Source organism: Molothrus aeneus, unplaced genomic scaffold, assembly GCF_037042795.1.
Source record: "Molothrus aeneus isolate 106 unplaced genomic scaffold, BPBGC_Maene_1.0 scaffold_58, whole genome shotgun sequence".
In the NCBI taxonomy this organism is placed as follows: domain Eukaryota; kingdom Metazoa; phylum Chordata; class Aves; order Passeriformes; family Icteridae; genus Molothrus; species Molothrus aeneus.
In genome coordinates, this window is record NW_027099210.1 from 366,710 (window position 1) to 393,522 (window position 26,813).

The window sequence follows — 26,813 nt, forward strand, 5'->3', positions numbered from 1 at the left end:
AGGGAGCCCCACTGCGGTGCAGGAGCAGGTATGTTATCACGTACTAGAGAGCAAATTATAAATAGAAATAGGAAAATTATAAATATAAAAATATTTTTTAAACCGTTAAAGAAAGCGTTTTTTTTTACTTGTCAGTAGGCAGGGTTTTGATGATAAAAATGATAAATACAAAGAATATGAAGGTAGAAATCTAAGTCTAGAAATATATCATAAATACGTGCAGATAAAGTTTAAAACTAGAAGAAAAAATCAGTTGCAGCAGTAGATACGATACATAATATAAATAGTACTTTAAATACATGTCTAGAATTTTATAGATATTATAGATAATTATTAATAGATTGCATCAAAAGAAACTATATATATAAATGTGAGTATAACTATACAAAGTATAAAAATATTTCGATACCGTTTAAAAGAAGGTGTTTTCGTGTATTTTTTTGGTTAGAGATGGGGTTTTTATTTGGATTAATAGAAGTATTCTAGAAATATAAATCTAACTATAGAAAGATACAATCGATAGAGAAAGATATTTCTAAAAACACAACCGAACGACGCCGCCTTCGGGGGAATCGCACGAGCTCGGCCGAAGCAAGGCGAGAGCGGCCGACCCTGACGGCCTCGAGCGAACCGAGGCGAGGCTTCCGAGGCTGCCTGGAGCGAAGCGAGCCGAGCTCAGGCGAAGCGAGCCTGCTGCTCTCGTGCGCGCTAATTAGCGCCAGTGCGGTCCCAGCCTAATGAGCTCCTGCCCGAGCCCGCGCTCCCGGTCGTGTCCGCACCATGGCCGGGCCGCCCGCGGGACGCGGCAGCGGGAGAGCCCCAAGCCGGGCGAGCTGAACGTGAGGCGGCGGCGCTTGCCCGCCCGCTGTCAGCGAGCCGAGCCGAGGCGAGCCGAGCCGAGGCGCGCCCAAGGCACAGAGCGGCTGGGAGTTGGGCCGAAGCGAGGCGAGCTCTGCCGAAGAGGCGAATGCAGGCGCCAAGAGCCGAGTTGAGGCGACAAGAGCCGACTCGAGCCGAGCGTCTCCGGAGCGAGCCGAGCTCCGCCGAGCGCAGCATCCCGGGCAGGGCGAGGCGCCGGGCCGGGCTCGGGGTGCAGCCGGGGCTCTGGGAGGCTTCCCCGCCTGTCCCTCTCTCTAGCCCTCCTTCCTTCTCCCCGTATTCGCCTTCTCTCGCTCCCTTTCCCCCATTCCCTCTCCCCCCACAAACCCGGCTCCTTCCTGTCCTGTCCCTAGCCCGCTACTCCCTTCTATTCCCCCTCTCTCCTTCCTCTGCCCAGCCTCCCTGTACCCTCGTCCCGGGCTTTCCCTTCCCGTCCCGCTTTCCTGCGCAGCCCGAGCTCCCTCGCCGCCCTTTCTCATGCCCTGCTCTCGCTCCTCTCTTCCCGTGCCCCCTTACCTTCTTTGCCCCGCAGCCGCGGGGCTCGGGCTGCCGGAGAATAAAGGCCCGAGGGCCGGAGCCCGGCGGCCCTGGGCCCTTGCAGGAGTCCCCGCGCGGGGCTGGAGGCTCTCGGCGGATCCCCCCGTGCCGCTCAAGCAGCCCGGCCGACAGCGCCGGAGCTGCGGCTTTGCCGGCATCGCGCTGAGAGCGGCCCCCGCCCTGTGCCGGGCCGTCCCCGCCGTCTGTGCCGCTCCCTCTCTCGCTGCCCCCGGCCCGTGACAGCGAGGCTGGGCAGGAACCTCAAGCCTTCTGGGGGCTGCCCCCGCTTTCTTGTTGCAGCAGAATCCCTTGCTGGGGCCATGCACGTGTGGGAAGGGCTTGGGGGAAGCGCTGCGCTGCTGTCCAGGGCAGTCGGATTCGTTCTGAGCCTTCTTTGGGGGTCAGGAAAAGGGGGGGTGAAGACTCGGGGCTCTGATGCCGTTGGGGGCACCCCAAGGTGCCCAGGAGAGGGAGCCCCACTGCGGTGCAGGAGCAGGTGGGGGGCGGGCGAGGGGCGGGGGTCACGCTGGGTGCCGTCCCCCAGAGGGACCCAAAGCTGCCACCAAATGCACAGGGAGGGGTGAGTGGGTGTAGGATGCTAAAACCTGGCAAGGCGTTCGGTTTTCTAGGTATTGCTAAAGAATAGGAATTGGTCTCTAAACTCAGCTGGGGAGAAACCCTCTCTACGCACTCATTTGTTTCCAGGAATGTAGAAGGTTCCGACTGGAGATGGGTAGTAGTTCTGAAGATATTGCCGTGAGGTTTTGATCTAGGAACGGACCGAGCTGTGCCCTGGAACCCTCAGAACAGCTGCAGGGGCTGAAGGCGATAGAAGGGGCTCTCTGGCACCTTTTGCCTCCGTTCTCTGCCAGCGCCCAAATCGTGTCGCAGTCCCGGAAGAGGCGCTTGTCATCCCGAGAGCCAAAAGGAAGACGTGTAAAATCCCAGCTCTGCCTTGGGTTTCGTGTGGCTTTTGTACTTCGTATTGATGTCATTCCAGAGAGCAAGGAAAGAAGAAATGTGACCGGGTCCCACTATTGCTGTGTGAAGGCTTTCTTGAAAGGCTGCTGTATTTCTATTGTCTTTTTCCACTCCAAGCTTGACTTTTCCCTTTGTTTTTCGAGCTCTGCTGCATTGGGTGTCCCAAGGAGGGCGGGGTTCCTCAGCAGGGCTCTTAGGCGGTGGCGCTGATTCTGCTTTTTCTGAAGGCGTCTCAAAGCGTGCTACCAGAATGACAGTTTTGTGCACTGGAAAGCTTTCCCTCAGTGCCATCAGCGCACGTCCGTGTCTGAATTGTGGAAGCAGACGGACTAAGAACAGCCAGCACCCGGAGCAGATTTCTGTTGGCTCTGTGTCTGTGAGAAGCGGGCTGTGTGCTGGACGGGGAGAGGCGCTGTTGGAGAGTGGCATCAGCGCCAGGTGTGAGCTGTGAGGATGATGAGGGGCCGGCTCCTGCCGGGGGCGGGGGGGGCGGGGGCGAGGCTGTTTTAGGGGGAGGCTTCGCCTCAGCTCCCTTTTGCATGGAGCTGCTGAGAAGAGGGGTTCATGGGGAGCTCCCGGGGCTGTCTCATGGAAGGACTGCGAGAGCTTCTCGCAGCATCTGGGCGAACACCTGGATGCGCGCTTGGAGACGCGGAGCATCGCTTCAAGGAGGTGCCGAGGGACGAATCTTTGTGCCGGGAAGCAGCAGCCGAACGGGTGAGCGCGTGTGGATTTGGAGCGGGGACTTTGGTCCTTTCCCTTTTCGATTTGATCTTGGCAGTCCCCCCTCCCCGGTTCCCCAGGACCAAAAACGGAGCTTGTGAAGACAAAAGAAGGAGAGGCAAGCAACTACTCTCCTAATATTGTCTGTGTTCGAACTGGGAGGGATCCGCCTTCACCTGCCGTTCGAAGGGTGTTGATTGAAGGAAAACCTGCCTTTTCCCGGCTGTTAGGGGTATCCCAGGGGTGACAGGGAATCCCTGCGTTCCATTTGAACGGGAATGGGCCAAGTATTGTTGTCATCTGATGGGTTTGATTTGAAGGCAGCCAGCCCATTTTCATCATCCTAAGGTTTAAATGGAGGGGACAGCGCTGGTGTCCCTCCTTTGCGAGGGTTTGAATTGAGGTCCAAATCCCCCTTTCCACACGGCTTGAAGGATTTCATTGGAGGAAAGCCCCTTCTTTTCTGCTCTCCCAGGGGATGAACTTGAAGGGGAGAACCCATTTCTTTGCCCTTTTTGAAGCGAGGTGAGCGCCGCCCGCGGCGTCAGTTTCGGGGTTCAGTTGCGGGAAGCCGCAGCTCTGGCAGCGTTTGCAGGGCTGCAGTCGGGGCTGTGCCGCTGCATTTGAGGGCGCTTCTTGTGGCCGCGGCCCGGCCCGGAGCGTTGCCGCTCGGGAGCGCTGCCGGCCCGGGCCGGGCGGTTGCCGAGGCGCATGGGGAATTTGGCGCGGCAGCGGCGGAGCCGCTCTGCCGGTGCGAGCCGCCGTGCGGAGCCGAGGGCGGCTGGCGCCGGGCCGGCCGAGGGCGGCAGAGGCGGCGCGGGCGCTGCTGCGCCGGCCCGGCCGGTGCCGGCCGCTCTGTCCGCTCCGGGCGAGGGGCTCGGGCGCCGCCGGGGTCCCCCGGGCAGGGGGAGCGGGCGGGGGCGGGGGGGTCTCCGGGGCGGCGCCGCCCCTGCGCGCCGGAGGAGCCGCTTTGCCGCCGGGAGCCACGCTCCGTCCGGGGCCGGCAGCGCGGGGTTCGGCTGCCGCAAGTTCTTGGGTGTCGTGGTTCAGAGGTGCTCTGTAGGGATCGATCGCACGGTTTTGTGTGGGTCGCAGTGGGTGTGCGCTAAGGGCTATGGCGTTCTTCCTGACCGGTACGGTTCTCGGTTCAGGTGGTGACGATAAAGGTTTGGTTTGAATCGAGTTCTGTAGTCGGATATTTTTTTTGCCGGGCTATTCTGTTTTTAAAGGCGTGCAATGGTTTCTACGGGTCGTTACGCGAAGCAGCGGCTCGGATTTTAATTCTGTCGCGGTGGCTTTTATTAGCGTGGGCGTGTAGCGTTTGTTTCGGTGGGTTCGAGGTGGCGTCGTGTCGTTAATAGCAGCAGGGTTTTTAAAATCTCTCTAATTGCGTTCGTGTTTATCGTCTTCCAGGGCTTTTATTGATTTGGTTTGTTTGATTGTAGTGTATGTTGTATTGTTACGGGATCATTTGGGAGATATTTTAATGGTTACGTTTCTCTTTAGGCTTTGTGTTTATTTCTGGGTGGTATTTTTATTTTGATCGAATGAGGCTCTATGCGTTTATTCTTCAGTTGGGAATATTTTTTTTGTCGTAAATTAAAGTTGATTTGGTTTGGGGGACTTTTGTTTTACAAATGTATTTTCTTTTTTTTCTTTTCGTTTTTTTGTTGTCCTTTGACGTATTTGGTGGTTGTTGATCAGTTTTATTTTTGGGAACGTGGGTATTTATATAGTGGGTCTTTTTAAGTAGTTTTTTTTTTATTTGGATAGTTATTTTCTTATTTTTTAGTGGTTGAGGGTTTTTTTTTCTATTTCGTTAGTTAATTCGCTTTCTAAAGTTCTTTTGACAGAGTATTGGTTATTCTTTGAGTTAGTGTAGATGTAGAATTTTGGTTAGTTTTTAAAATGACGTTCAGGGTCAGTGGCACTGATTGGAGTTGAGCGAGTTGGTTTGGTTTTTTTTAGAGGTTTTTGTGATTTGCTGCGTGTGTTTCTCCAGGGTTTTCTTTTCGTTTGGTTCCATTTTTCTGATGTGATGAAAACTGTCAGTGAAAAGAGTGTTGTGTGTTTTTTTCGCTGGCAGTTGTTTGGCTGGTGGAGGTATCTTGATGGTTTTGGAAGACATTGGTGGGAATTCGATGCTGTTTGTTTTGTCCTTGTATTTAGGAATTGGATTTTAAATGTAAAATTCTAAGGATAGCTATCTTTAAACAAAACAAGTAGATGTGTAGAAATGGGAATAAACTTTTATTTTGATCTATTCGGTCTATATTTAAAATTTAACAGGTAACATAAGTCTTGATATATTCCAATAAGATATTGTATTTTTTAATAGAGCATTGTGTATGTTTATAGATATATCAATAGAGATGATAAATATAAACACAACTCAAACGAAATTTTAAATATAGAAATGTATTGGGAATCTATGCAGATATATATATAAAATTATTAAAGGATTGTAAATCTAAAGTGACATAAATCCATACAACACATAATACAAGTGATACTGTATATATCTTCTTTTATATTATAGGAAGTAGCTATAAAATAGTTATAGTACATCACTATGATATAATATCTAAAACATTAGAGATATGGTAAATATAAATACAACAATATTATTAAAAGTAGTTTAAAAGAAAGGATGGTTTTGTTTTTTATTTGGCAAAAGCAGGGGTTTTATTATAAAAACTACAAATACAAATGATAGAAAGGTAGAAATCTAATTGTAAAAATATCTCATGAATACATCAAGCTTGATATAAAAATTGAAAACATTAGAAAAAATAATTTGTAGCAGTAGATATGGTACATAATAAAAATAATAATTTATCTCTATGATGTGAATAATATATATGTGATATGTAATTATGAATAGAATGCATCAGTATAAACTGTGACTATAAATGTGAATATAATTATGCAAGCTATAAATATAAAACTATTTCAATATAGTTTAAAAGAAGGGTTTTTTGGTATTTGTTTGGTTAGAGCAGGGATTTTTTTTGGAATAATAAAAGTATGATAGAAACCTAAATCGAAGTATAGAAATATACAATCAATATATAATGATATTGATAAAACCACAAAATATGAATAAATACAGATAATAGGAATAGGCATAATAGATTGTATAAACGACGTAACACATCAATGTCCGGTATAAATATGCGTGTGAATAGAACTAGGAAAACTAGAACTATAAAATTTATTTCAAGAAGGCTTGAAAGAAAGGGGGCTTATTTGGTTCTTGTTTGGTAAGAGGCAGGTTTTTGGCATTTATTTTTAGAGGAGTTTTTTGCGGGGGGGAATCGCCCCTGTTCTTTTTTGCCGCCTTGGCTGCCCGCAGCCCCAAGGCGCGCGGCGCCCCCGGCTGGGGTGGGCGGCAGTGCTGCCGCCTTGTGGGCAGAGCGCGGTACTGCAGCCCGCCGCCGCCAGGCAGCCCTCTTGGGCGTGGCGCGTGGCGGAGTTGGTTTGACCTTCTAAAAATGGCTGCCTAAAGGGCGGGAAACCGGAGGACCCCGGTGTGTCTATGCGGACTGCCTGCACGGAACACCGACGCCGGCGCGGTCCCGAGGGGATTTTCTCTTGCGTTTCAGGTGTAGCCGGCACGGGCTGTGGGGTCAGCGGCGCCGCGGGTGGGCGTATTTTAGCGGGTTTCTGACCGGCATCTGAGTAATCGCCTCTCTCGGCGGAGGGGGGGTGGGGGGGGGGGGGGGGTCCTTTCTCGGCCGCCATCATGGGAGCGGCGCGTCGCCAATGTCGCGGAGCTTCATTGACCTTCTCAAAATGGCGGCCAAAAGCGCGGGAAAATCGCGGACCCGGGAGTCTGCCGCCCTGTGGCCAGAGAGCGGTACTGCAGCCCCCCGAGCCAGCGCCCTGCCCCTCGCCGCTGGCACGGGGCAAGGACGCGGCTGCCGAGCGAGGCAAGGGCGAGGGGCAGGAGCGAGCGGCGGGTGGGGCGGGCTCGGTAAATGGCCGGGAGGGGTGAAAGACGTTCAGGAGTGCAAAAGGGACACGATGGCTGAGAAGAATGGCCGGGCGGGGGGTGGCCCGGCGGGGCCGCTTTCGGCGGGCGGCGGAGGCGCGGTCGCAGCGCTCCGCGGGCCGGGGGCGGGCGAGCGCTGTCGGAACGGGGCTGCACCCCCCGAGCCCGCGCACGCCCCTCTCCAGGTGCTGGAAGCGACGGCGGGCCGGAAAATCCCGGCGTGGCGGCGGCGCTGCCCGCCCTTTGTGCCACCAGCTTTGCAAGGTAAGACCGCCCGCCCCGTCCCGCCCTGTGCCGCCGCCTCCCGGTGTCTGTAAACTTCCCTCTGGCTTCCCACTTCTCCGTGCTGGAGAGTGGGAGAAAGGTCCCTGCTGCTTGCCGTGTCCTCGGTGGGCAGAGAGCTCTGACCTTGGCCGGATGGGCTGCTGAGGATTGGATCCATGGGGATGGGCTTTGATGCATTTAGTGACCTTTACAGATTTCTTTCCCCGCTTTTTTCAGTTCACAGAATTGTGGAATAATTCAGGTTGCAAGGGGCTCTAAAGATCACCTCATTCCAAGGCTGCTGCCGCCGTGGGCAGGGACGTGCTTCCATAGAGCATGCCCTGTGCCAGCCAGGTGCCAGAGGAGGAAGGAAGCCCTTCCCACCTGGAGCAGAGGCTGCTGCAGCTTGGCGTAGCCTTGTGTCACCGAGCGTGTGAGACAGAAAGGCCCTTCCTTTCTGGAGGGGTAACAACACTCAAAGCTCTTTCTCGGGACAAGCAGAGCAATGGAAGGCCAAAGTAGCCTTCAGTTCTTCCAGCAGATTTGGGAACAACTTGAAGGAGGAGCAGAGCTGGCCTGGTGCCTGCCAGCTGTAGTTCCTTTTCAGGCATGACGTGCAAGTTGCCCCTAGAAGTCCAAAGGCAGCTGTTTTTGTAGCAGAAGGAAGTCAGGAGGAGGCAAAGCCACCAGCTAAGTCTGGATAAAAAACTTGGCTAACCTCTTTTCCCCCCCTCCTCCAAACAGGCAATTGTGAAGCACTCAGCAGAGATCTGCCCGGGAGGAAAAGCAGAGCCAATCTCTGAGAAGGGACGTGCGAGCTCTGGCGAGGACGGCTGCTCCCCCTGGCCTTGGTGTGGGACCTCCTGAGCTGCCATTCCTGGTGGTGGGAGTGTTTCTCCTCTCATCCAGCCAAGCCAGAGACCGCCTAGGGAAGGAGCAGGTAAGGTTGAAGTACCAAGATCTCCCAGGTAAGAAGTGACACGGCAAAAGGAAATGGCCTCGACTTGCAGCAGGGAAGGCTTAGATTGGATTGGAGGGACAATTTCTTCACTGAAAGGGTGGTCAGGCATAGGAGCAGGCTGCCCAGAGAAGTCCCCGTGCCTGGAGACATGTCAAGGATGTCAAGATGTGGTGTTTAGGGACCTGATTTGGGGGGGCAGCTTGGCAGTGCTGGGGCAGCAGCTGGGCTCGATGTCCTTAGAAGGCTTTTCCAACCGCAAGGATCCTATGGTTCTGGAAAGCCTTGACCCCTCTGGCTCTAGCACAGCACCTGGTTGCTGACAAAATGAGGCTGGTCATAGAGCCTGGAGGTCCCTGTGCCACAGGGAGAGGACAAGCCAGTGTCACCTGCAGGGAGGGTCTCGTCCCCAGAGAGCAGCCAGTGACTCCGTCCCTGCCCGGGGCTCTGGGTGCACCCTCGGGGGGTGGGGGACGCACCTGCCCTCCTTGGTGCTCTCGTCCTTATCCCATATGGATTTAGCAGCAATCTTCTGTCTTTTCTTTAAAACTGTCCTTGGGAGAGTTCAAAGAGAGGGTCATTAGTTATTTTAAAGCCTACATCTTTTACCTATTGGCACTGAAGAGAAAAGACACAAACCTGCTTTGCACCCTTCTGCCTGGAAGTCATTGTGACACAGGGAAGGGAGGAAGGGGCTGGCCGGGGTCAGCCTCTGCTGAGCCTCAGCTCTGGCTGCTCCTGCTCACAGGGTAAACCCAAAAGCTGTCGTGATCAAAAAACGCAGGCGCCCTTCTGACCTGAGTCACAGGGGCCCTTTCTTCTGAATGACTCAAGATGGGAAATCATTCTTGGAGCTTCAGAAGGAAAAAAACCCCAAAACCGTAGGTACATTTGTAAGAGTGTGTATGTACATACATTTCCTTGCAGGCAGCAGGGTGAGAAAGGGTGTTTATTTGAGGGCCCCCCACACAAGGCTTTTCAGAAGCATAGCAGAGGCATTCCCATGTCTTCCTCACACAAGGTCATCCAGTGCACTCACAGGAATGCCATTTAACTTTGCTTTTCTCTAACCCAGGTGTCACTAATAATAATGCCCACAGCCTTGGAATCAGGATGAAGGTGGAGCCTGAAGGAGCCAGGCACACTCAGGAGAGGGCAAGTAGCTGACTTGCTGGGATTTGGCCCACATAACTCTGAACTCATACGTTGGTTTTGGTTTTCTTTATTGTAGCTGACCGAGAGGCTAACAGGCGATCATGGGGCCCTCCGAGGCAGACTCATTTCAGGTGCAACGTGGATTCACATCACCGATCATCCAAAAGATAAGTCTGGGTCACGGCCTGGAGATGGGAGAGCAGCGGGTTGGGAGTTCCTGGGACAGATTGAAAAATTAGCAGAGGGAAAAGCAATCTTCTCCAAGGGGCCTCTTAGGACAGCTCAAGGGAGAGACTCCACATTTGATGGCAGCGTGCAGGCGGGCAGGGCAGAGCAGTTCCAGTCCGCGTCATGTTGTCCGGTGTACCGTGTTACCTACTGTGTCTTTGGGGTCCCTTTTGCCTTTTCCCCTCGAGGCCCTCACCACAAGCATAATGTGTCGTGTTTAACTTCCCCCCGTTTGTCACGTTCTGTGTCACGGGTGTCTGCACATGTTTGTGCCGGAGCTGCTCTGCCCTGCCGCAGAGGCTGCTGCAATAGGACAAGGCTCAGGGACAGGCAGTTTGTGGGGTGTCGCCAGACTCTAGATGATATTCCTAGATAGACAGAAGATGTTTGGAGCTGTGAAGATATCTTGCAGCCCTTTGACGTTTGTCCTCGCTTTCTTTCAGATGCAGAAGGATAAAATCCAGGGCAAAATCCATCCACCCATCCTGAGTGAAGAGGTTTCCCCGAGCAGGTCAGTCACCGTTTGTCTCTGCAAGGGGAGTGTAAAGTGTGACTCTGTTACAGCTCTGTTCTTTTTCTTTTTAGGAAGTAAAGCTGGACATCAGCAGTCAAGGTGAGGTGGGCAAGGTGAGCATTGAGTAGCGTACAGAAGCAGTTGTTATTGCTCAAGTCTCACTTTCCGGTGCAGCTCTAAGCATCCCTTCCTGTTTCTGCGCTTTAGGCAATCCACTCGGAGTACGCCAAGCCCCAGTCACCAACCGGCCGACGCGCCGGGTTTGCCGCTCTCCTGAGCCCTGGGGAAGTATCACGGGACTCGGCGATGAAGCCTCTGCCTTTTCTGTTTAAAGGTGTCACCAGGGCAGCCTTCAGCAATGGCCGAGGAGTTGCGTTGAGTCAGGGAAGTAGGGAGGAGGAGCGAGGCTCCGCTCAGGTTTCAGCAGCGCCACATCACCTCGTCTCCTCTTAGCCCAGGCGTGCCCCACGACGATGGCGTCAGCCTCCGAGTGCGGCTGAAGCGTGCGGCCCCAGGAGCCGGGCATTCTTGGGAAAAGAGTGAGTGGCAGAATTGTTGGGTTTTGGCCAATGTTCTGCTGAGGTTATGCATTGATATTTCGTTTTCTTTATTGGAGCGGACAAAGAAACAACAGGAAGTTGTTTAACAAGAGTGCCAGCAGGACCTTCCCAGCTGTCGAGGCAGCCTTCCCTTGCACCTGACACAGACCGGCATCCCCAGATGCCTGAGAGATAAGTAGAGGGCTACGACCCACAGAGGGGATGAAACCAGGGCGCAGGGCAGGGACCCACCGGGAGGGGTTTCTGAGTCCGCTTTGGAGACGGGGGTGTCCACGAAGCGGCCCCTTAGGCCTGGGGGGGAAATAAAAGCAAAGTCTCACTTTTGATCACAGTGCTGAGGTGCGCAGGGCAGAGCAGTGCCGGTGTGTATCGTGTCCCTTGTCTTTTGTGTATTATGTGATATTTGGGTATCTCATGTCTTTTATCTTAGCCCTGTGAAGGGCCTGTCGGAAACCTTGGCGCCATTCTTAGAATCTGTGATCTCAGTGTTCCTCAGCCTGGTACCCAGGCCATTGAACTTTTGACTCGGGAGCTCCGACAGGCATCAGAATTGCATCTCTCTTTGGAAGCATCCAGTCAGGTGGCTTTTCTGGTCTTGTTCTGAGCTGCACGGACAGCCGTGCTCCTCAATGCTCCATTTCAATGGATTAGGCTTTGTAAGAATGCGAGGTTAGGGAGAGGATTCTGACCGTAGGATTCCTGGGTATCCATCTTTGCAGTTCTTGGAATAAATCCTTCAGCCAGCATCTTCCTCCAGGGTTCTCTGAGCCTCATCAGTTTGCCATCTGTCTCACCTCGGTCATCTCCTTTTGCATTCTCTCAGACCTTGCAGCCACTTTCCTTGCCAGGAGATTTCTGTTCCTGTTGTGTCCCCCCGTCTGTCACGTCCTGTCCCGTGTCACGGGTGTCAGCACACACATTTGTGTAGGAGCTGCTCTGCCCTGCCGCATAGCCTGGTGCAGTAGGAGAAGTCCCTGGGAGTTTGTAATGTGGGGTGTAGTTGGACTCTAGATGGGATTTGTAGATGGACACAAGATGTCTGGAGCTCCTAAGTTGTCTCTGTTTCTCTGCGAGCCTCTCAGTAGCCCTCGGCCGGTCCCAAGTCAGCAGACACCGGGGGGGCAGCCCCGACACGGCCGAGAGCGGGGAGACACCCTCTGTGCCCCGAGGGTGCTGAGGGCACCTGGGCTGGGGGGAGACACTCTCTGTGCCCCGAGGGTGCTGAGGGCACCTGGGCTGGGGGGAGACACTCTCTGTGTGTGCCCCGAGGGCATTGAGGGCACCTGGGCTGGCAGGGAGACACTCTCTGTGCCCCGAGGGTGCTGAGGGCACCTGGGCTGGGGGGAGACACTCTCTGTGCCCCGAGGGTACTGAGGGCACCTGGGCTGGGCCCCTGTGCAGCACAAGAGACACCAGAGACAGCAGTAGAAGAGAAAGGGCTGACTCTTAACAGGGGTTAATCCAAGGCTTTATTAGGATCCCAAAGGAGCTCCTGCACCTCAGGGGCCTCCTGCCGAGAGCCCCAGGGAGATGTGCCAAGGTCACCTTTAAAGGGAGGTGGAAACCGAAAGTAGATAACTTCTTACCAACCATTAAGTGACCCTAAGGGATGGATGCTGGGGGATCCAGACATACAGGACAGCGTATGGGGCAAGGCTTGGGGGGCTGACCCCTGGCCTCTGGCTCATCACTCGACGACTTGGACCGAAACTTCTGCATGGAGGGGATGGGAGGCTGAGTGATTGACAGAGAGGCAGGGTGGGCATTTGGGGATGATCTCATCCCGGGAAAGGGATAACACAGGTAGAAGGAGGGGGGTACAGTCTGGGATAAACCATTTGGGAAAAATATGGGGATACAAAACAAAACTACTTCAAAGTATTACAAAGTATAGAAATGCACTACAACAGCTATGAAATAGATTTTATGTTTACTCAAGCTTCTAAAGTCAGTCCACGTTAGGAAATGCGTAAGGCAGGAGTAAGAGTAGCCCACTTACTGAAATGCAGTGACTGAGAGAGCAATGACTCTGTCCAGGCTACTGATTTCCGAGTCCTCCATTAGAGCCTGCTTTCCTTTCGCAGTTCTGTCCTCCGTGGTGATGCTGCATTGTTGTGGCAAATAAAGCCTCTGGTATTGCAGAGCTGTGAGCAGCCACTTAGACCAAGAACAAAGCTTTAATCTTTTGATAGTCATCCTGCTGCATTTTGGGAATAGAGAACGGGTTTGTGCTATTTTTAGGTGCATGGAATTACAGTAACATAAATGTCTTCTTTTCAATTTAATGTGCTGTTAGCTAGTGGTTGGTTTGATAGTTCTGTGCTTGCTACAAATCTCTGTGTGTTAGGGGGTGAGCAGTAAGAACATGGAGTTTGGCACAAGCGTGAAGGAAATTAATGTGGGTTTTTTGACTTCATAAAGGAGAACAAGTGTATTGATCAATAAGCAGCAAGTCAAATCCGAAACAGAAGAGTGCTCTATGCTATGTAAGTGGCTCATATTGTTTATTCCAGGTGATGCAGTCGCAGACAAACAAATTGAATAGATATTGGCAATGTAATGTTGAAAATTTTGGGAGTATATCCAGTCAATTCCTAAAATATTGCTGCAGTTTAAATGTTGTGAGGGACATGATCAGCAGACTGTTTCTTTTTAATTCTTGTTTGTCTGAAAACCTGCAAGAATCAGGATTTTTCTGTGATATTCTCGGTTCATGCAGAGTTCATTGATTCAAAGGTACATGGCATGCAGAGTCCTGCAAGGCCTGAGAAACAGCTGCATCACACCTGGTGGATGTCCAAGAGTCTGCACAAACAGGGATGAACTTTAGGATGAACTTGTAATTGATGAGCTCTGTTGTTCTGTCAGCTCAAGAGAGCACGCACCCCCCTCCTTTCCAAGGATGAATATTTAATATGGCTCACAAAGTGTGCTTGCTTTTAATTTTCGGTGCCATTACCCATTCCAGCATGCTGCTTGTCCAGATCTGTTGGAGGTGAGCAGCTCCCAGAGTGAAAGGCTGATTTCTCAGATTCTCAAACTGCCTGGGGCTCAATGGCAGGACACCCCCAAATTCACTTGAGAATGTATCTCAGGTTGTCCAAATGCTTCCTGCACTCGGGCAGGTTTGGTGCTGTGACTGCTTCCCTGGGGAACCCGTTCCTCAGGAGAAGTTAAATGGCTTGCTAGGGTTTTCACAGTCAGCATTGAGCTTTAATGCAGATTTGATAATGCCCAGTACAGCATAATAGCCACAGGAGCATTATTCTGCATCAGAGCAAAGACATTCCTGGATTTGTGGAGAGATCCAGAATAAAGGGAATTTATTGTCCCAAAGGGAATTCTGAGCGATACCATAATGTAAATAGAACATAGGAATGCTAATAAAGAATGAAGTGAACATTGCTTTCAGTTAATAATAATTGTGAACACAATATTTATACTCCACATATTGTATTTTCTCATGCAGTGGTCTTCAAACCAGAGAGATAATAGCTGTTGATCTAAGAGTTATTATACTTTAATTAGGAATGATTCTTCTCTAGAGCTCTTACTTGTCTTTGTTCTAAGAGCGAAAGTTGTTGAACTTTTTAGTCAAGACAGAAACCAGTTGTCAAAGTTTAGAAAGAAAAATGGAAAGAGAAAAATAATGCCTTTTTACTCTTAGTTCTCTTTTTTTCTCGCAATATTGGTAGAGAATATTCATGGAAAATACTTAGGCTTTTTATTTTTTTTCCTGGAAATATAAGACAGGTGCCTTGTTTTTTGTTACAGTAAAATAATATACTCTTATGTAGCTATGAAACTTCATTTTGTGGCTTGTTACTGGTAAACAGTGCCAGGATTCTGATGGCAGTCATGTAGGCTAAATAGTTATGTCTGAAATTTTTTTATTGCTAAATACTTCATGGTCCTTCTCCTTTTTGTTTGCCTCCTTTTAAACTGACTATTTGAGAGTTCTGAGTAGCCGTGTGAAGGCTACTCCCGTTTTACTGAAAGTGTGGTATTGGCATTCTCTGAACAAAGAGAGATTTAATTCTCTCTCCCAGGATTTTTCCTGGGGAAGGCAGTGAGAAACCTCAGAGAAGAAGAGAAAACAATTCTTATCTCTACTTGCTGCTCCTGTTTGGAACATGTGGAATGTGTCATGGAGATGGTTTACCAGAAGTGATTTGTGAGCTGGACACCAGCGAGGGTTGTTTGGATTGATTGGCCAATTGGGGCAAAGCTGTGTTGTGACTGTCTCCAGAGAGTCATGTGTTTTTCTTTAGTAGTATTTGGTATCTCTTTAGTGTAGTTTTAATATGGTATTAGTGTAATATAATACAGCTTAATAAAGCTTAATAAAGCATTTGTTCAGCCTTCTGGAATCATGGAGTCAGAGCACATCATTCCCCGGATGGGGATCGCTCATCTACAACAGAAAGCGCGGATTTTTACACCTTGTCAAGCTGACATCTCTTGCTGACGCCCGATTCTTGCCCTTCTACAGAGGAGCTCAAAGAGAAGCTGCAGCAGTATGTTGATGAGGTGAATGCCCACAAGCCAGGTTTCATCGAGGTTGTCCGGCACAGCAGGCAGGAGGGGCTGATCCGCTCCCGAGTCAGCGGCTGGAGAGCAGCCACAGCACCAGTCGTCACTCTCTTCGATGCCCATGTGGAATTCAACGTGGGTTGGTATGTGCCCCTTCCATTCTCTCACCCAGGGACCTTTTCCAAGCACTGGTGGTAAATTACTGACGTGCATTTAGAGGGTGAGTTAGAATTTTGAGCTTTTTAATGAAAATTCAGACATAATCATGGACACAAGCAGGAAAAATGTGTTTGTGCTGTGTAATATGATCTAGATACATTTTTATGGTTTGAGTAATCTGCTGATCTAATTACAAGGTAGTTAAATCACATTAGAAAACTGCACATTAAAAATCTGCTCCAGTAATGTAGCCCTTTGCCCATGAGGGTGAATGTATCTTCATTAAAAAATATTATGTTTCTTTTACATTCTGCAATGTAAACAAAGAAGCGCTATTTTGGTTATTTTGGCCACTCTGCAAAAGTAAACATAACTAAAATAATGTATTTTAACATGTTCAGTCTGGATTTAATATCTCCCTTGCTCCTTAAGTAAAAGTGAGGTAAAAAGGCAAGAGCTTCTGTCTCTAGGATAGATCTATTATTAACTCTGCTCCTGATGTCCTTGGTAGTGTTGAGAGCCTGAAGTTATCATTACTTGGTAGCAAGGATATAAATGCTCTATGATATGCAGATACTCATTTCTTCCATCCACCAGCTCAAATCAAGGTTAACAACAGAGCGTCCTAGAGAATATGTTGCCGTGTATTATTTTGGGGCAGAAAGGGCTCTGAATGGGTAACAGCTTTAGACTTTGCTCCTTCTGAAAAATACAGCATTAGCTGCTATATTGTTTATTTGGTGGTGGACTAAATACTCTTTAAGGGCTCCTTCCAAACCAAACTACTCCATGATTTCCATCAGTGCTATGCTTGCATTGGTATAATCTTAACAGTGTATTTCTTTTTTTTTTAGGGCTGAACCAGTGCTCACCAGGATAAAAGAAAACAGAAAAAGAGTAATTTCTCCATCATTCGATAGCATTAAGTACGATAATTTTGAAATAGAGGAGTATCCCCTCTCAGCACAAGGCTTTGACTGGGAGCTGTGGTGCAGGTATCTGAACCCTCCTAAGTCCTGGTGGAAACTGGAGAACACAACTGCTCCAATAAGGTAATAAATAACTAAATTACAGTGTCTAAAAGCTCTCCTGGGTGTGACAGGGGGCAAGTGGGCTCAGCTGTGTGATAGGTTTTACTGACTGTAAACTTCAAATACTTAAATGTCCTTGATGCCTACACAGTCATCAAGAAAACTCCTGTTTTCAGTAGATGTTTTTAAAGGAAACTTTTGTTTTCAGTAGATCTTTTTAAACAGGTTTCCTGCCCAAGTGGAATGGTAGGCAGGGCTGCTCAGCAGCACTCCATTCTCCAAATGTCTTGCCTGCTAATTTAGTGCTTACAGGCCAGAAATGGAATTTTCTTTGCAGTTACATTGCATAAGCAGAGCTGGCCTGACAGCTGTATTCTCTATAGTGTTGTCACATAGGTGCACAGCTGTGCTGTGTGCCAGGAGTTAATGTCTGGTCACTGACACTGTGAGCAAAGGCTGTATTGGGTCCTTGCTTTGGGACAGTCTGGGTCTGTACTTTGTTCCCATGTCCAGAGTGTTGTCAGACTGGTACAGAACAATACCTTTGTCTCAGGGAGGGGAGTAGTACCCTCTGAACCCACTGAGCAGCTCTGCTGAGAGTACAGGCCTTGCTTGTAGACACACATTCATTCCAAGGAGGGCACTGGTACCTGTGCTCCAGCTCCCTGCAGAAAGAAAGTGTGAATGCTGTTCTTACCTCCTGAAAGCAGAACCTCAAACAGCACTGGCAGCTGTTTTTCATCCAGCAGCTATCTTTGCAGGCAGGCACTTTTCTCAGGTTCTGTCAGTTTAACACACTCTGAACTGCACTGACCTATGAACAGAACCTAGAATTGGAAAGCAGGAGATAAAAATTAACAGGTTTGCCAAAGACAAACGTAAAAAGGGGTTAATTTCCACAGCATTAGAAATAGTTATTGCTGTTAATGAACTCTGTTGACACGATAAAAATGTTCCTGTGAAGACAGGTTGAGAGAGTTTGGGTTGTCCAGCCTGGAGAAGAAAAGGCTCCAGGGAGATTTACAGCACCTTCCAGTACTTAAATGGTGATTCCAAGAAAACTGGTAAGGGACAAAAGTAGGTAGTGATAGGGCAAGAGGGAACAGCTCTAAAGTGACAGAAGGCAGGGTTATGTTAGATATTGAGATGAAATTCTCTCTGTGAGTGTGGTGAGGCACTGGAACAGGTTGCCAGGGAGGTTATGGATGTCCGTTCATGGAGGTGTTCAAAGCCAGGCTGAATGGGGCTCTGAGCAACCTCATCTGTTTGAAGATGTACCTGCTCATGGCTGGGGTTTGGAATGAGATGATCTTTAAAGTCCTTTCCAGCCCAAGCCATTCTATGATCCTGGGATTAATTATAGGGAGTAACCATTATGATTTTTAAAATTAAAAGTAATGAAACACAAAGTAATGAGCGAATACACTTTTCCATTTTACCCCCAAACTCTGTTCCATATGAGGACTGGGCAGTGCGTGTACTTTATGAATTTCAGGTTTGTTCCCTAGCTCTTTCCCTGGCACATTTTTTAATTCAGTGCAATATGCTGCATGTGTGTGTTGGATAATTGAAACAAACACGCCAACAAACAAAGCCATGTGTCTTGATCGATGGTTTCTATCGTGCCTCCATTATTCTTTTAGAATTATAGCAAAGGGAAGCAGATGCACTGAGAAACACTTAAAAACAACAACAAAGGCAAAAGGACCTTATCATAAAAGAAGCATAAGTTTTGTATTGATGTTTTCTTCATGAATAAATACATCAAAGATGGTCTTTCATTGTTATAAAACGGGTACTATAGCACTTGGAGGCATTAATATATAGATTTCTGTAGAACTGTACAATTTGTGATTGACAGCCTATGATCTGTTTGAAAGCAGATGTGTCCACTAGCTGTAGCTTGAGTGTTCTCCATAAAAGCAGGGTGATTTCTCCTGTACTGCTAATTAATATCTTGTCATTACCAGAGTGCCAGCATAATAATCTGAAAACACATATTTATTTCTTGCAATTGTGGATTATAAGGTAGGAGAAAAATGAAAAGGCTAAATGACTCTGTATCCTTCTCTACTCATAAGGTGAAATTGTACCCTCTGTGGCTGAACTCTTACCTGACTAAAATTTGCTCTGTGTAGTAAAAACTGGTTGGTTCCCACCATGACATAAGTAGAGTTTACTGATCCAGTAAAGCGATGTGATTTGTTTAGGTTTGGCTCAGGATAATGGACTAATGTTATGCTGGTAAAGGCAGGCTTTGCTTGATTCTGTATTAAAAAAATTTATCTGGATGGTCCTATTCAAGAAATAATCTCTTTCTTTAGGTAAGCTTACAGACACAAGTTTTTAGCTCTAGCTGAACCTGGCTTCTGGCTAAACACACAGAACTGCACATCATTTGCAATTGTCACAGACAAGAGCCTTGAGGACTTAGCAAGGACAGAGACTACACTGGCTGGTGCCCCAGAAACAAAACTGGGGCACCTGGATCTCACACTACTAGCGCTGAAATCCTTACTGCTCTGGTGAATATTTATGTCCGATAATTTGTCTCTAATTTCTTTCAATGGTGCTCATTTCACTTTAGAATTAGGAATGTCAGAAGGCAAGGCTCAATAAAGCTCTTTGAGAAATACTTTCTTAAGAATCTGTTTTGCTGCATCATTTTACCTAGCAATGATAAATACAATCTGTGCCTGAAAAATAAAATTCTTCATAATTTATCTGCTAATTTTGGTTGCTGATGATTTATTCTTCCAGAAGTCCTGCACTGATTGGATGCTTCATAGTAGACAGAGAATACTTCCAAGAGATTGGATTGCTGGATGAAGGCATGGAAGTATATGGAGGAGAGAATGTGGAGCTTGGAATCAGGGTAAGTAAGGAAAACAATTAGCCCATACTGGTGGCTTACATTTAAAATATAGCTTACTTCTTATTGCAGAGGGGGAAAGCAGTCCAAACCATGGATGATGGCGTGAAAAGGAGATCCACAGCTCTGCAGACATGTACATTTATTTGAGGAGAGAGGAGGGAAAAAAGAGCAATAGCTCTCTTTACAGAACTTAATCTGGGACAAGAGTAGATGTGTAGAATTTAGGATTGTTCTTTCAACAGAGTTTTGCAGAGTTGATAGCTAAATTTCCCTGCTTACCTGTGGTCCCAGACTCAGTAAGAAAAGTTTCTCGCAGGTGTGATGAGAAAAACCTTTCTAGTTTATTTGGTTTATTTGAATTAGGAAAATCACTGTGGAGCAAAGTAGAATATAGGGGCATTTATGCTGCCTTCCAGACATAAGGGAATTAAGGTATTCATAATGTGAATATATTGTGAGTGCATATGTTTTCTTTTTCCATTGTACACTCTTCACCTGTTTACTATAATGCAGTATTGTGTGTGATTTGTGTACTTCTTTCTGTATCTCTTCACAGTTAAACACCTTTGTGTTCTCTTTGAGAATCTCTCAGGTTTTTGATAAGAGTGGAATTCCTAGGTAGATAATGGTAGTGAAAAATGGGGTGGTGTGTTATAAAACTAAATTCTGAGCCCTGCTAGGAAATGTAAGGGAGAGGTAACATTGTGTTTTGAGCCTTTTAGCTGCCAGAATATAAGCATACCGTTGTACAATAGCAAAAAAAGGGGAACTTACTGTAAGAATATATAATTATTTCCTGAGACAGCAAGATATAACAAAAAATACTCATTTTTTATTTTGGGTTACTTGAAATTCTTTTTCTTCTGCCTGTTAGAGATAAAGAGGTTTTTCAGCCAGAGTGAAGCACAGACCCTCTTTCAGCTTTCTCTCTCCCTGTTTCACTTTTTTAAGGAAAGGGAGAGAGAAATGCAAGACTGCTTCTTTTAATAACATTGTTCTTCTCACTGTAAGGGCCAGAGAGCTGCCTTCTGCTCCCAAAAACTTATTTTGCAGCTCAGTGTTGCAATGAGTTGAAAATTACCATCACTTTGATTTTTCTGTTCTTTTTCCAACTGACAAAACATTATTGTTTCCTCATGAGTGCAAGGAGTTGTCTCTTGGTTTGCATCATGAGATGTATCCTGTCTGGGCTGCAGCACTTAGCCTTGGAGGAGTTGATGTTGGTATGTTGGTAGACAAGGCCAGAGAGACACAATCTCTGCATAATTGAAATTTTGGAGTATGCTGGATCACTGAAATAAGGCCTGACACTGCTCTGATTTCCTTATGGCTTTTTCTCTGTCTCCAGGGAAGCAGTGCCTGACCTACATAAAATACTCTCATCTGTAACAGATTGTAGTGTGCAAGGTAACATAATACATGCTTCCTTATCTGAATTTATGCTGGCTTGGATCTGCCTGTATGAAAACAAATTACCGAGCTGTAATAAATTACAGATTGTTTAACAGTTTATTAATGCTCTTCTCACAATCCTCAGTGTGTCTGAGATCATACAAGGGCGAGACTCAGTGAGGGGAGACCTCAGTGTGGTCTTCAATATCCTCACCAAGGGAGGTAGAGGTGCAGGCACTGATCTCTTCACTCGGGTGGCCAGGGGCAGGACCCAAGGGAACGGCCTCCAGTTGTGTCACAGAAGGTTTAGGTTGGATATCAGGAAAAGGTTTTTCACTCACAGGGGTGGTTGGGCGCTGGAACATCTCTACAGTACTTGTGGTGCTTTCAGCTGTGGGGCTGCTGATGAACGCCTTAATCAAAATAGTCATTGTTCTACAAAAACGACATTGTAATTACAGTATTAGTGCAATGAATAATGTTTGCCTTTTAAAATGCTGCTCTCCAATCTGTGACTATGTAGGCTCACTGCACCTCCTCTTTCATTGTCATTTTCCTTTTTTTAAAGAAGTATCTAGATTTTTTTACTATTCTGCTGTGTGAAAAGCATTATCATTCAGGATAATGGACAAGCAGACACTGTCCAAAATGGCCTGCTAGGGAAATTTTATGCAAAAGCTTGTAAGAGCAAACATCTAGAGGAACTGGAGAGTTTATTTTTGACTGCAGAAATAGCACATGTTAGAATCATTTGAGCTACCTGTTTATCTTAAACACAGTGGGTAGAACATGGTCCCATGTCCATATATCACTGATTTTGTTCCAGAGGATGTAAAACTTCTGTGAGGAATTAGACCCTGACAAATGGAGACTTTTCCCACTATCCTCACCCAGGAGTTATGTTTGTCACCTCATCATCTGCACAAATATCTAGTTATTTATGATATAGGAGTGCAAGAAAATCACCAACTCTTGGAAACTGTATTTGAAGGATCCATTGCTGGCAAACCATTACAAGCCACAGAGAGCAGGACTTTGGAGGATTGTTCTCTTGATTCTGAATTTGCTTCAGAGCTGCTACTCAGCTCTGTTGGTCTCTGATTTGGAATACTGTTTTAACTACTAAGATTTTTACCCTTGTCTATGGATTTGTAACAGCATTTGTAAAATACTAAACATCTATTATTAAATAAATATTAATAGAAATCTTTTGCCTTGAGCTAGAAGCTGGCAGATGAGTTCAAAACACGAATGGATTTGATTCTTAGAAGAAACTCTTTACGCTTCAACCAAATGTTTTCTTGTAAATCTGTTTATTTGCCTCATAAGACAAAAAAGGCCGGCTGGTTGATGCAAGACTTAATAGAATCCTCTTTGAGCAGTTCAATCATTTTAACTGGGGTTTAGAAAGATTCATTTACTGTGAAGAAGCATCATATTTATAAAATCAAGTTAGAATGAGTGGTGCTTCTTTTTTGTTCAGTCATTCCCAATTGAATGGACTTAAGTGTGCTTTTAAATTACCAGGTTGCATTTAGAGGGCAGATTGGAATCACATTTTCATCCATGTGACCAAGCAGGAACTGTGTTGGTAACTGCCTTAAAAGAATGTGAGTGTAAGGCTGGTGTTTCTCAGTGTCATTTGGGCTCAGCTTCTGGCTTGGGCCTGCACAAGCAGTTCCTGTGGCCGTGGAAGACCCTACAAATCCTCTGCAATCAGTTGCATTCATTCAGCCAGATTCTGCTTTGCGTGGTTCAGGTCTGGTTTGCAGTAGGCTTCTTAAAGGCCTCTTCCAATTCCTACTGAAGTCAGAAGAAGATTTTCTATCAAAAGCAACCCTGTAGCAATTCTTTTGTCTTTTAAAGCAGCCTACATGCTTGATAAAGCTCTGGAATATCTGTTACAAGAAGTTATTTGTGCCACTTTTAGGGATGCCCTAACAAATACTCAGTGATCTGCCTCAGGTCCCAGACTAAGTCATCATCAGAGTCATGGGAATGCAAGCCCAGGCTTTGACTTAGAGTAATTCTGTGTGTCACAAAGACTTTGTGCTTGCAGATGAATTTGTGTTCACTAGGATATAATGGCCCTCTTAAGTGGGTAAGAGGAAAATTTATTAGAAGGTAAAAGCTCTTTAAGGGATTGGGTCTTGTTCCAACTAAATGCTATATCAGGACTTTACATCGGCTGACCCAGGAGGAAAATTGCATTTATAGTTAGACTGAGTGTGGCGCACTACTTTTGTGTAGTATATTTCTGTAGTGAAATTAATTGCTTCATTTCTTGCTAGTCTGGTGGTTTGTCTGCAGACCTTTTGTGAATCTCATGCTGTTTCTGATGGTGGAGAACTGGAGGAATGCAGTTAATGAATAGAGATGGAGAAATTAGTTACTTGAGCAAAATATAGTCCTAGGGTTCTTTGGGGTATTTTCCATACATGAGGGTCCCTCTGTGGCAAAGCAAGCAGATGTGAAGTCTGTCATGGCTCTCTCTGATCTATTGTTTTTGAATTCCAGAAGTTATTATTTGTTTGTTAGTTTTGGGCTGGGTCTTGGTTTGTTGTTTGTTTGGGGTTTATTAATGTGTTTTTGGGTCTTACCTATCTTGTCTTTTCTTTAACCTCCTCCCCACAACATGCTTCTGGGATCGTGATTTTTCACTGCTTCTTAGTTAAGTGAGTCTCTCCCATTTGGTACCTAGAAACTGATGGCTGCTTACATGTTCCAGCCATTTCCAGTCCACAGTGTGTGTGTATCCTGATTGTTTCTCACCTGAGATCTTTCTTACAATATTGCCCTTGGGATAGTGTTCTTTTTGTTAATCACAGGCAAGTGAAGGTACTTACACTTGGCCCCAAATCTCCATATTTATGGGGAAACATTTCACCCTTTTTCCTCTTTACCTGGAAGTTTCCAGCAATTTTACCTGTCGGTGTTCCTAACACAGGCCATAAATGACACGAAACTGGGACTATATTGCATGTAAATAGATGTCTGACTTAATTAAGGAAAGCCTTTGCACAGCTGTCCTGGCCATGGCTGGAGTGGAGATAATTTCGTTCCTAGAAGCTGGTACAGTGCTGTGTTTTGGGTTTAGGATGAGGATAATGTTAAACTGCACCAACAGTGTTCAAGCTCAAGTGAAGTTTCACAGCACATAGGCTACACTGGGTTACATTTTCTCCTTCTCCTTGCCATGCTCTTGTTCTAGTTCCTGCAGCAGCTCACCAGTGCTTTGGCCCTGCCAGCACAGTGGTCTGCCCCACACTGCTGCCTCTGAACACCTCTGCTTCAGTAAACTTTTATTGTCTTTCAAATACAGGGTTAATTTTAATGCTAATCAGTTAGTGATTTGCCCTGCTGCCTCACAAACTGTTTTGTTAGGCAGATTGACAGGCTGGCGTGCCAGTGTGATAAATATGGCCAGGAGACTCCTTTAAAAAGGCCTTTATTACCCGAGGGGTCGCGCACAGCGCCGCTGCTCCCACAGCACGATGCTGAGGAGGAGGAGGAGTGCAGCAGGAGGGTGCGTGCAGCTTTGTCTCTTGGCAGAGCTGGGGCTTCCACCCTCAAGAGAGTCCTTAGGAAGATGATGTTGGCTTGTAGTCCAGGGGTATCATCCAAGCTGAGCACTATTAAAATTATGGTGGCAGGACGGAATCCGGCTCTGGTCAAGGGTGGGTGATTTAGTGTGGTTCTGGTGGGTTAAAGTCAGAGTTCATGTTGGTTGTTTTGAGAGGGTTCATATAGTTCCCATGGCCTCTCATTTAAATTCAGTCCAGATGCAAGGCCTCCTGGGAGCAGGGGAAGTGGTTCCTGACAGGAATGGATACAAATCTAAGGTGAGATGGAAAGGGGCACAAATACAGAGTATGACAGAGAGAGATACAAATACAGGGTAAAATGGTAACATAGAACAACAGCAACTCAAGGCAAGTCCTAGAACTCTAACATTCAATGTTTAACAACAGACCGACACTTCAAATTAAGACCCTATCAACGTCATTAACATCAACTAGCAATTACTTCTCTGAAAAAGAGCTCTCATCTCCAGGTGCTGCGGTGCTGGGGTGGAGAGTTTGCCCGGCTCACGTCCAGCCCCGATCAGCAACGGTGGGGCGCTTGAGGAGCCCGAAGCTCCTATCGCGCCTATGGGTCCGCAAGCGAGAGCGGAGGAGGGCGGCAACGCAGGGAGGCGCAGGCGAAGAAAGAGGGACTCAGCCTTCGGGAGGGGTAGGCAGGTTTATTGGAGGAAGGTCGGTCGGGGAGAAAAAGCAGGGTGGAGGGAGAAGGACTGAGCACCGAACTGAGGGCAAGTAACAGATTATAAGGGAAGGGGGAGGGCCCGGGAGGGGCAACATGACAACCAATGAGGGTATGAAAGAACTGATACATAGGTTGATGAACGCATGAAACCAACAAATCAGCAAAAAACTGGGGAGGGGTCCCTGCCCCTGCCCAATCACTCGACACCCTGGGGAGAAGGTTCTAGAAGGAAAGGCAGGGCTGCCGAGTGATGGACAAAGGCCAGGGGTGGGGACAACAAGACACATTTGATGGATAGAGGAGGGGAAACTTGACAGACAAATAACGCTACGAACTTGGGGATTTCCAGGGAAAAAGGGGAAACTGTTCAGGATGAGCCAAACTAAGTTAAAATGACGTAACATCACGCACTACCACATCTCCCCCTTTCACAAACAACAAAAAAAAGGAAAGGGGGGACAGGGGGACCAACTTATTATAATTATCTGAGTCTTTTGCTCTCATTGTTCAAATTCGCTGTCTTCATAAGACAGTTCTCGGTCCACGGGCCCCATGCTGTCTCTTTCGTCCGGATCCTCCCAAGAGTTCTCTTCCGGAGAGTTAGGGGGTGCTTGAAGTCGGAGGACTTCCGGAGAGGAGAGGGCTCGGTTAATAAAGTTTTTCAGTACTTTCCATAGTATTGAGGTAGCGAGTAACACAAGTATAAGTGAAAAACATAAATAAACGATTGGCTTCAGGATGGCCACGGCCCAGTTTGAAAACCCCCACCCGCGGAACATGTCCCCCAGCCAGTCCAAGCAGAGCAGCTGGTGGTGAGCGTGGCCCAAAGGAGGTAGATGGTAACTGAGCGTGTCTGGGGCTGTGCCATACCTGAAAACTAAAAAGAGGCAGTATCAGGGTGGAGAACTGGGCTTTAAGAAATGGGAACTAAGTATTCGAACGGTTCTGGCTCATCGCTGAACAAGGAACATATGGGCGGAAGAAGGGGGTCAGGGGGCTTTCTTCGGCGCCTCCAACTGGCGACACGGACTTGTTGCTCTTTCGCCCGGTGTTTCGCTTCCCTGGGCACAAAAGGCCGTACTCACTTTGAGGGCACCCACTTGGGACCAGAAGGAGTGAGGACGCAAGCGTACCCTCTCCCCCAGGTCACCAAGTCAAAGGGCCCTTGGGTCTGCCAAGTCTCCGGGTCCTTAATGAGGACCGGAGGCTTGGCTGTAGGTTGCAGCGCGTTGTGGTTCCCGAAGTGCCTAACCATGGGCGGATTCAGACTCTCAAAGGAGCAGTTCAAAAAATTCAAGGTGAACATCGCCCTTGAGAGTCTGATGTGAGGGGGCTCTACCTTTAGGGTGGATTTCTGGTGTTCTAAAGTTTTCTTAAGGCTTTGGTGAGCCCTCTCTACCATGGCTTGGCCTGTCGGGGAATAGGGGATGCCTGTTCGATGTTCTATTCCCCATTGCTGCAGGAACTGACGCAGTTCCCTGGACTTGTACGCAGGCCCATTATCAGTTTTGAGCAGCCTAGGGATGCCCAGAACAGCAAATGCCTGAAGTAGGTGTTTTTCGACATCCGCTGCTCTTTCCCCCGTGTGGGCGGAGGCGAATACCGCGCCGGAGAAAGTGTCTATCGAGACATGAACAAAGCTCAACCGGCCAAAGGAGGGAACATGAGTGACATCTGTTTGCCACACTTCACAGCTCGAAAGTCCTCTAGGATTTGCCCCCAGGCTCAATGATGGAAGCTGGTGGGACTGGCACTGGGGACATG

General features: G+C 47.6%; 1 protein-coding gene and 1 long non-coding RNA gene across 2 annotated transcripts in view; both read left to right on the forward strand.

Annotated features, from left to right (window-relative positions):
- Nucleotides 1-2,951: 2,951 nt before the first annotated feature.
- Nucleotides 2,952-11,302, forward strand: LOC136571057 (uncharacterized). The gene is made up of 6 exons (XR_010785627.1): nt 2,952-3,114; nt 8,123-8,318; nt 9,412-10,230; nt 10,305-10,332; nt 10,568-10,772; nt 10,850-11,302. It is a non-coding gene; the product is annotated as an uncharacterized lncRNA (long non-coding RNA).
- A 1,456-nt stretch (nt 11,303-12,758) lies between these two features.
- LOC136571053 (polypeptide N-acetylgalactosaminyltransferase 18-like) overlaps nt 12,759-26,813 on the forward strand; it is a 50,946-nt gene continuing 36,891 nt past the window's right edge. The window contains exons 1-4 of the mRNA XM_066571443.1: nt 12,759-12,762; nt 15,286-15,469; nt 16,340-16,537; nt 19,277-19,391. Coding sequence (XP_066427540.1) covers nt 12,759-12,762; nt 15,286-15,469; nt 16,340-16,537; nt 19,277-19,391 — 501 coding nt within the window. The remainder of the gene's footprint in view (nt 12,763-15,285; nt 15,470-16,339; nt 16,538-19,276; nt 19,392-26,813) is intronic.